This window comes from Pseudopipra pipra, chromosome 2, assembly GCF_036250125.1.
Source record: "Pseudopipra pipra isolate bDixPip1 chromosome 2, bDixPip1.hap1, whole genome shotgun sequence".
Classification (NCBI taxonomy): Eukaryota; Metazoa; Chordata; class Aves; order Passeriformes; family Pipridae; genus Pseudopipra; species Pseudopipra pipra.
Genome location: NC_087550.1, coordinates 7,091,855 through 7,102,397, shown reverse-complemented (window position 1 = coordinate 7,102,397; position 10,543 = coordinate 7,091,855). Strand labels below are relative to the sequence as shown.

Genomic DNA, 10,543 nt, shown 5'->3' with positions numbered 1-10,543 from the left:
AGAGCCAGGGCCAGGAGGTAATTTCATTGATTTTTTTTTGAATGCCAAATGTGGAAAAAAAAAAATCCCATGGTACTTTTTAAGTTTCTTAAGCTCCCAAAGCAAATAATTTCCTGTCCTCTGATCTCAGCTGGTTGGTAATAATGGGTCTTGAATCAGCATCTTTGGTGATGTTATGAAGAAAGTGTTTTCATATTGATGAGCTGGCCTGGAATACATTCTTCTAGGATATATGGTCATTACAGGGTTTTTGATAATAGCAAGATTTAAGAGCTCTGGCATCCTGCTACCATTTTGTTAAGCTTTTATATAGTATGTTGGAAGGTTCCATTTTTCATTTAGACTTGAATTATTTGATTGCTAATCTCAAGCTGTCCTAAAATATGTGTTAATTTTTGGTGTTGATGTGATTTCCTCACTTCTCACCAGAATTTTAGCTGTTGTCTACATAAAACTCTCCTTTTATACACTTTTACTTTCAAATAACTGGAAAAGCTCTTTCTCTCTGTATGTTCGTTTGAAGTTCAGTAGTATATATCAGAAGTATGTTCAACATATGAAAAATCTTGATTCACTTACTGATCTGAATTTAGACATATTTAATATTACAATAAAAAGTTCACAGAAGATCTAAGTGCTAAAACAAAGGAGGCATAAAAAAATGTTAATTTTGTCTTAAATCCTTCAACCTGTTTCCCAAATGTGTTTGAACTATTGGACAGCATGCAACAAAGAAAGAAAGTTTTAAACCTAATATATTATGTTGGATTATGATATAATTCTCTATTATACTGGAAGATTTTAGGTCAAGTACCCTTATGCAAAGTCATTTAAGCAAGACCCTAAACCAAATAATACAAATGTTATTTATATAAGTGGTGAATATTCTCATGCCTGAGGCTTTCAATCTTAATCTGTTATATTTCTGTGATATAAAATATGTTTTATACTTAACTTGAGTTATATTTTCAGGTAATTAATGTCATGAGCATAACCTTGTCAGATGTTTTGGGTTCTTTTATAAAGATATAAATGCCTGTGATGGTTTGTCTTTTCTGTTGTGGTTTCCCTCTGTTCAATACTATTTCTTGATTTTTCTAGTCCTTTCCTTAAGTCTTACTTAGCACAAGGTCTATCTCTTATTTCCAATGGAATGAACTTTTCACCAGGAATATCCACCTTATTACTGAGGACTTTTACTGAAGCTGGGACTTTTTTCCTTCTGTTAAGAAAAAATTGTTAATTTCCTGTAAAATGAGTCACTGAGGAAAACACTAATTCAAAATGTGTTAGCAGAATATAGAGTAATAGCTCAAATGCCTGCTCATTAGTCGCCTCAGTATTTATAGGAATTGAACATGTATTATGTAGCTTTGGAATATTTCAGCTTTTTCTAGGAGCTTCATGAAACCCTCATTGGCCTAACTTTAAGCAATAGAATAATAGAACATTTTGGGTTTTTTTTGGGAAATATACTATATTTTTATTTTTTCTATTAAAATCTTAATAGAAATTTATCATGCCTACACTAGTCTTAGTTTTAAAAACTGTACTTGGCTTGTATGTGAAGCCATTGCCTTCTTTTTGGCATAATCTCCAGAGAAAATGGGAAATAAACAGATATATATGCACTTAAATTTGTGTATATGGAAGGGAAAGGAAGATCTTGCTTAGTAGTTTTTGAAATCAGAGGTGAATTTTAACAATTTCACAGAGGAGCAGAGGCTTCCAAAGGCTTTTATCCCTACAAGACTTATGAAAAAGTGATAGGAAGAGAGGAAGAGACACAGAAATGGTATTAATGGTCACAATAAGGAAGAGACTTTTTTGCACTCATCTTTTATTAGACATCTGAGTCCATAAGACAGAGATTGGTGGGAAACCAGAATTAACTTAGTTAATTCTGTTGCTTATGGCATGACTTGTTTGTTTACCTCTTTTTATTGTGATTGCCTGGCAACCAAGGAAGAGGAAAAAAAAAGAGGAAAATATTATGAGCTAGTTGGTATTCTGTCAGTGAACTGTTGAAAAGTTGTATGCATTGAGTATCTGAAATGTGAGATTCCAATCATCATCATCTTTTTGATTTGGAAGGGAATTGCTTGACTAAATAGCAGAAAGTGGGTATGCATGGGAATGCAGACTTTCCTGTCATTGCTCAGCAAGGCATAATAAAGGTGATTTTTTTTCTCCTGCTTGAAAACTGTGCTGAATATTAAGAGTCAGTAGATGAGAGGGTTAGTGTTCAGTATTAGAGCAAAATGTGTTTTTTCAGGTAAAATTTGAATGGTGGTTCTGTAAAGACTTCTGTGAACATCTCATAAATAGTGAAAAGCAATTATACTGAAAAAAACCCCAGTTTTTAACAATTAGTTTAGAAACAAGCAAAGATTTAAGTGCTCCACTTAGCAAGGATGGGACATCCCAGCACATGAAGATGTTTTTGTGAAGTTTCAAAGCCATATTTTTGTTAGAGGACAGTTGGGCTTTACCTAAATGGTGTTCATACCAATTAAAACATCATATCAATTTTTTTCATGCAAAATAAAATTGCAAGTAAATGTTGCTATGCTGTTGCCTGAGATTGTCAGTGGAATGTCAGGGATTTAGCTACCTGGGTTCCATAGGTTCCTTGAACAATTACAAAACTCCATTTTTGTTGGAGTTTTATGCTTTGTAGTTTAGGGGTTTTATAGCAATGTGATGCTGAAAGATGAAGTGTAGGTTTTTGGGGATCATGCAGTTGCATACCTATATTGTAAATCCCAAAATGTCCTTCAATTTCCTGTTGTAAACTGAAGATTTTGGGTTTTTTTAATATGACAGATAAGACGACACAAAAACTGATGTCACAGGCAGGATGAAAGAATTGAGGAGATCACTCATGTCCCGGATTCCCACATTGAAAGGGAATTTTTTACTGAGACTGCTCATGACATCCTAGGAAACGTACTACATTCACTTCTATACTTTTCTTTTGTAAAGAGATTCGAAGAAATAAACTAAAACCATAAGTCCAGCACACTCTGCTGGATCTGTTCTGGCAAACAAAATCCTTTTTGGCCCAACTTTGTCAATCAGTATGACAAGGGCACATGAGTTAGACCCTCTCACTGGGGATCTTGAGACTTTTCTATACCACTGAAAGCAATCTCTTGTTTCCTGTCATTAACAGTATCCAAAGAAGATTTTAAAAATGAAAAGCAAACAAAAGAACATTTTCCAAAAGCCAAATCACATGCTGAGAAAGGAGTGGTGCTATGGCACTTCTCCTGGACATGTTTCAAAAGCATTGAATGTGCCTGAAAGCATCAATATGATATAAGTACTGTGTAATAATATAAATTCAGAAATGGTGTGTCCCACATCATGCTGTTGTAGAATCCCTGACACATTTTTAGAAATATCTTCCTAAAATATTTTGAATTTATCGTTCCTATTGGACTGCTCAGAGGACAGTCCTGTCATTTCATCAGTCCAGTCTTTAGAACTTGGCTATTAATTTCCAGTCTAACCATAGCCAGGACTGATAAACATCCATTAGTTTTGTAGCTGCCCAGTATTGGAAGAAAGAAATGCCAGTTGGGACACCTCTGAAGTGTAATGCCCCACGGACTAGAGTTACCCAAATAATTGAGGTGAAAATTAGGTTTCAGTCCTGCCAGTGTCTTATTTACATGATTTAAGTACAGATCTTTCATACAGTCGTTCTGCCAGCATTTCAACAGACTTCCTTTAAATTCTCAGCCTGACTCCCACGAACACCCTTCCTCCTCACTATTACACAGTGCCAACTCCTTCCTTACTTGGGTAGCTGATTCTGGCACCTTCTGCTTTATTTTTCCCACCTATCTGAAGAACAAAAATGCAAACTGTTCTTATTTTTTTTAGCCAAGCCTCAACAAGTTAAAATTTTGCATAGCAAAATGCAGTATCATCAGAAATACTTCTCTTTATATTGTTGTTTTGTTTCAAGTTCTGGGTGGGTTCCTGTGGTGACTAAATTTGGGTGGCCATACTTTCTTGCTGGATGGTTTCTTGTCCCTGCAGTGCATTCTTGATCCTGCAGAAACAGTAGTGGTTGCAAGACATACTGTTTATGAGAGTTGATTTAATAGAAATTACCCCCCTATCCCATGCTGGTACTTCATGGGATGGGAATAGTTCTGGTGGGAGAAGAGGAAGCTGAGACTGCAGCAGACTGTACTCAATGCACGAGGTGAAAAGAAACATGTCCCCATCTGTTTTACTTCTGGAGGTTTTTTCAATGCGTCCCACATCTCTATTGAAGCCTTTGCTTTGCGTTTCATTGTCTCATTTCTATTTTGACCTGTTCAAGCCCAGGTTCCTGCATACTCAGAATGCTGTTCTTTTCTTTCTGTATCCTAAGATACAAATATTACAGCATAGTAATTCTGAACTCTTCTTTTAGCTGATTTACCCCTCACCTTCTGGCAGAATAGAATTTTCCTCATGTGTTTAAAAATACCTTAGATACTTTTTGTTTCTAATTATTTTTCTCATCTCTATGCATCTTTTGTTACCTACAGTAAGGGCATTTTTTTCCGTAGCTTTTGTTGTAAGGAAGATCTATGTCTTCTATTATAAGGAATATCTTAATTTTTTTACACTCTGCTTTTCTCTAAGATTTGAAAATCAACTTTTTCCCATAATTATTCCTGTTTATATATTTCTTCCTTTACTTTTTAACTCCTACCTTCTTGTCCTTTTCTTTCAGCTAACTGTTTGAGAATATAGGTTAGAATGATAGGTGTACAAATTAAAACTGCGTTGAATACTGTAATACTGAATAAGTGACTATTAACTATTGTAACCTTACGGAGCAAGCTGAATACATGAGTTACAAGTACAGAAATAAAAATTAAAATGAGTACAAATATAGGTGTTTGAGAAACCTCACTTAACAGAAAAAACTCATGGGTCGCAGAAGGAAAATTGTCTCAATGTTCTTGATAAGTTGCTTATCATCTTTTAATATCACCTGGAGATGGCAATAAGAAGGCTTACTGGGAAAAGCTGCAATGTATGAGCATTGCAAATGTACTGCTTGCTTTTTACTTTGGTCATAATTATTGAATTGTGGAGATATTTTAAACTCTACAGGTTCCTGGTTTTGTTTTATTTCCCAGTGGACATTTAAAATATGATGAACTGATTAGAAATTGTATGGAAAAGGTAGTCACTGGATAACTTAGGAATCAGTGCAAGTTGCTTAAAGTGCTCATAAAATTTGGTTTCGTTACATAATCTTGTCTAGTTTCATCTGGTTGTTGTAAGTGGAGTTTTATTTGTCCAGCTAAGACCTCCAGATAAACTGGGACATCCAACTTCTTTGGAGGCAATTGTGGCATCTGAACGGCTCTTTGCAACAGGGTTAGATTGTTGGCTCAAGGCCTGTACTTTTACAGGGACATCTGTCAGAGGAGAGCTCTTCACTCAATTTTGGGAAGTTGGCAGAGGCTGGGAGCCAGAGTCCAGCTGCAGGCGGGAGCTCGTGCTTGTCTGATGAGCTACCACATGGTGCCAAGCTCTCAAGTGGCCATGAACTCTAGTGATTTTGACTCAGCAAGACCCTGTCCTGCAAGCTTTTTTCGGCAAAGTAGCACGTTATGGCTTGCTGCAGCATTTCAGCTGCTGTAGACACATCCAAGATTGTGTTTTAAACTCTGTTGAACTAGTCAGGAAGAGATAAAACTTGTGTACAGTCCAATCTGTAAAGTGAACTACAATAAACTTTGTTTCAATTAAAGGAAGAGTATTTATACTGCCTTTATCTACTGATTTAATAACATGATTTAAAATCACATCTTCAGTGGTGTGTGGACAATTTCATTGTGCAGACCAGCTCTTAGTCATGTTAAAACTTTCTTAAATAAGTGGGTTGGGACTGAGAACTCTCAGATGCTACTCTGATGTGGCCACTTTTTTTTATTTCTTTGTATATATGTGAGATATGGTTGTATTGTAAAACCAAGAAACTGTAAACACTTCTGCACTTTACTTTCCTACTGGGAATAATACTTTCCTCTCCTATTGTCTGCTCTGCAGTACACTAAGGTCCTGCAGCAAAAGGTGTTGATGTAAAACAAGTAATTAGACTGAGATCTTCAATATAACATTGAGGTAACAATTTTTGAGGGAAGATGTTTGTGTGATAGTATCTCCCTCCTGCAAGAATGGCTGCTGACAACATCCTTAATTCTATCTGCTCTGCATCTTCAGTTTTTCTCCCTGAATGGGAGAAAACAAAAAAAGATACATCTTAAAGTTACTTAGTTGTGTATGGTAAAAGACTAACAGTAAATATTTACTGTAAGTACCCCTATAGGATTTCTTTTTTCCTGTGATTGCTAAATATTCCTCTGGTAAGTGTGACTTTAGAAATCAGGTAGGACTGGTGAGTAATTCAAAAATAAAAAACCTATTCCTTCAGTGGGTCAAGTAAGTTTGTCAGCTGATGGCTGCTGTAAAAACAAATGATGGCTGTGTGTTCTTCAAAAAACATTTTAGTGTCCTAGAATATATAGTCCACAGAAGAATTAACTAGCCAAGGAATGGTAAGTTGGAAGTAATTCTTAATAACTCTGAAAACTGAGCTGAGCTTGACTGTTTGTCCAGAGTACATATAACCCAGGCAAAATCAATTGTCATGCTTTGAATAAAAGGAAAACTGTAAGACTTTTTAATGACTGTATGGAATTTCAGTTGGAGCCATTGGCTCTTGTTTGTAAGATTTCAAATCTTGTTTAATCTTTGAAATACAATCGATTCTAACAATTAAAATGTGGTGGTACCCTTGTGAATCTCTTCCACTTCAGGTGAGTGTAGTTGAAGGACATGCTGGAATCATGGGTATAGTTTAAGATATCACAGGTTTTTAATAATGTCAAACAGCTATAGCATCTCTTTCATGCCACCCTGAAATAACTTAGTAAAAACTGACTAATTAATGGTGAATTCTGTGTCCATTTAAGAAGTTTATATGTTTTAATAGGAAAAAATGCATGCAAATTCAATCAGACTTCATTGTCTATTTTATAGCAGCATCCAAGCAAAGTTATTTTTGCTTTTTCATCTAAGTGTTATTTTTGATTGGTATAATCATTAATTTTAAAATATTTTCTTTTTTCTTTTTTTTTTTTTTTCTGCAGTGGGAAGAGATTAGTGGTGTTGATGAGCATTATACCCCGATCAGAACTTACCAAGTGTGCAATGTTATGGATCACAGTCAGAACAATTGGCTGCGAACAAACTGGATTCCGCGCAACTCAGCTCAGAAGATCTATGTGGAGCTCAAGTTCACCTTGAGGGACTGCAATAGCATCCCCCTAGTCCTGGGCACTTGCAAGGAGACCTTCAATCTCTACTATATGGAATCTGATGATGACCACTTGGTCAAGTTCAAGGAGCACCAGTTTACAAAGATCGACACCATCGCGGCTGACGAGAGCTTCACCCAGATGGACCTCGGGGACAGAATCCTCAAGCTGAACACAGAAGTCCGTGAGGTGGGGCCCATCAGCAGGAAAGGCTTTTACTTGGCTTTCCAAGATGTGGGTGCTTGTGTTGCCTTAGTCTCGGTGCGAGTGTACTTCAAAAAGTGCCCTTTCACCGTCAAGAACCTCGCCATGTTCCCCGACACAGTGCCCATGGACTCCCAGTCGCTGGTGGAGGTACGGGGATCTTGTGTCAACCATTCCAAGGAGGAAGAGCCACCCAAGATGTATTGCAGTACAGAAGGAGAATGGCTAGTGCCCATAGGGAAGTGCTTGTGTAATGCTGGCTATGAAGAAAGAGGCTTTGCGTGCCAAGGTAACAATGCCTTCCGTGTTCGTAGTTCTGCTGTTGACAGGGGCTTCACCCTCTGCCCCTGCTCTGTGTACTGGGGTGTGTTCATTTGCTCCAAATTCCTGACAGAAATACGTTAGCTCCTAAAATTGCATTTTATTTAAATTGCCATTTATTTAAACTGTGTAAATAATGTAATTTGCTAAAAGTATTTGATGAGAGTCCACAGTTGATTTTTAGTAAACACGCTGTGTAGCAAATCTAGCCTCTCTTACCACTCTTGGACTTCCTTTCAGTATATTATAGTTTACTTAAATGCTTTGTTTGTGTCAAAATATGTGATTTTTTTTTTTATATACTTTGTGGTTCCATGTATGACTTTTGCTATTGAGCTGTGTTGATTAGTTGGGATTGGTCAGAAAAAAACATGTAGCGTTGTTCTGGTAGCATAATTACTAAATGCAGGTACATTTGGAAAATTAATAGTTGAACTTTAAAATTGCATTTTCATAAATGCTCATGTATTTAACTCAAAATAATTTTCTCCAAACTTTGTTTCTGCAAACTATGGTTATGTGAATGCTCCCAAGAACAAGAATACGCCAGTGATCTGGAGTTTTTACAGAAATGATCTTTTAAATGTTAGAGAAATGCATGTTGCATTTACTAATTTTGATATCAAAATGATGGTGGCTTACATTTTTATGGTTTTTATAAAATTACATGTTGAAGTTTTGTGCTAGTTGAACCGTAAACCTCTTTTCACAGAGTGCCTTAAGGGGTGCTCGCTGTGGCAAAGAGTTTTCCATTAAATATATAACTAAAAGTTAAATATCTAGAAATACCATGGATGGAAGGAGCAGTAGCTGAGATGTTTAGTGGGGGCTGTGTGTATGTGTACATGTGCAAATCCGTGTATCTACAAGACAAATTTAAAGTATTATGAACCTGGTTGAGAGAGCACCTACTACTTTTTAATGAGTCCTACAGCAACTTTGTATCAAAAAATTATTCCTGTGGAGCTACCAAACCATAGACAGGTAGTTGTGAAAACTGTTACTCTAACTGACATGACCTTTTCTCAGAAAATGCCAGGGAGATCTGGGAGGAAAGGGGTTACGGGTGTATTTTGTTTGATTTTGCTTTTAAGTAGATTTTAAATCATTTTTGCCATCAATGAATAAATTGGGTATCCAAGTCTGAGTATGCTTAATATTGATATTAAGAAAAAAAATTTAAATTCTTCTGTTGCTGAATTCAGGGGAGAATATTTTGTTATTCAGAAACGCTTTATCTAGGGCCTCCTATAGCTACACTTAGAAATGCTATAACATCACAGATATTCTTTTATCCAGTGTTTATAGTCTTGCTTATTACAGAGCCCATGACCTTGTAAATGTTTGAAACCTGTTGGTTTAGAATTTCGGTTACACATGAGCAGAAAAAGACAAGCACTCCAGAAAGCAACAGACTACAGCTGAGCCAAATTTGAGCTAAACAAAATAAAATAAACTAAACTTTTATTAAAAACAGGTTTTCAAATGCTTGGTGTAGGCAAGGCAGCTCCTACTGAGTTTTGCAGAGATTAGGAGTAAGTTGACATGCATATGTGAGTATATCATACATAATTTGGTATATCATGCATGATTTGGAAGGCAAAAAATCAGACCGTGGGACAATTATCTTTTTCTATTTTTCTTTTTTTTCTTTCTCCCACCTCTTTGTCTTTTTTTTTTCTTCCTCACCCACTGTTGGTGTCAAGGGAGTGATATATGAGGAAGCCATTAACAACAGCAACAGGTCCTTCTGGTTTATTCTGATTTAACATATTATGTCCTACTAACTTTTATTGAAAGTCATATTTATCAAATATTTCCAGTGTGGTGTGATTGAAGGGGCACTCTAAAAGCAGTCAGTAATTCAAACCCTCCCATTTGTCAGCGTCGGTAACTCAGCAGGAGCTGGAAAGCTCGGAAAAACAGTTCAGTTTTGACCTAGGGCTCAAAGCTGCATCTTTTTATTTCTTTTCCTTCACTCTTTCTCTTGCTCTGTCTTTTAGGGTTTAAGGATTTTTGTGTTTGTTTGGGTTTTAGTTTTGGGGGGTTTTTTGTCAACAAAAGGGTAACAGAATCAGTATTGTAGTGTTTGACAAAGATCCAAAATGGTGTTACGAGCATGGGCTGAAAAAAATATGTTTCAGTTGAAGTTTGAAGGAGTAATTAGTAACAGAAATTATTGTCTTCCCAGTAGTTGGGAAGACATTTTACAACTCAGCGTCTGTCACTGCTTGATTCTGCATCCAGACTTTCTGATTTTGTTTGTTTCCATAATGCTGTTTTCAAAAGCAATGTCATTTTGTTTTAGCAGGAGATTATCACTGATGATTAAAATGAAGGAGTTTAATGGTAAAAGATCAGCCTATTTAAATTTCATTAAGAACAGTTTTTTTTTTTTTTTTTTGTACCTGGAAAATGATTAGGGAACAGTTATGCCCCCAAATAACAGGAATGGTACCAATTTCCATGACTGCTTTTTCCGTGCACAACCAGGAAAAGCTGACATAAGGCTCAGACAATTTCTTCTTATTGGTATATGTGTAGATATAAAAACATGTAATTTTACACATCTTTATGTAAGATCTGAAAAGCCAGGTTTGGACTACTAGCTTTACTCAGCTTATTGGTTCATGTTGGGTAGAATATTGTCCTGTTCTGGATCCTAATAAGCAGTAAAA

At 36.1% G+C, this 10,543-nt stretch overlaps 1 protein-coding gene across 4 annotated transcripts in view; it reads left to right on the top strand.

Annotated features, from left to right (window-relative positions):
• EPHA3 (EPH receptor A3) overlaps positions 1–10,543 on the top strand; it is a 209,855-nt gene that overhangs the window by 64,263 nt on the left and 135,049 nt on the right. For all 4 annotated transcript variants that reach the window (XM_064643730.1, XM_064643729.1, XM_064643732.1 and 1 more), the window contains one exon: positions 7,173–7,833. In XM_064643730.1, coding sequence (XP_064499800.1) covers positions 7,173–7,833 — 661 coding nt within the window. The remainder of the gene's footprint in view (positions 1–7,172; positions 7,834–10,543) is intronic.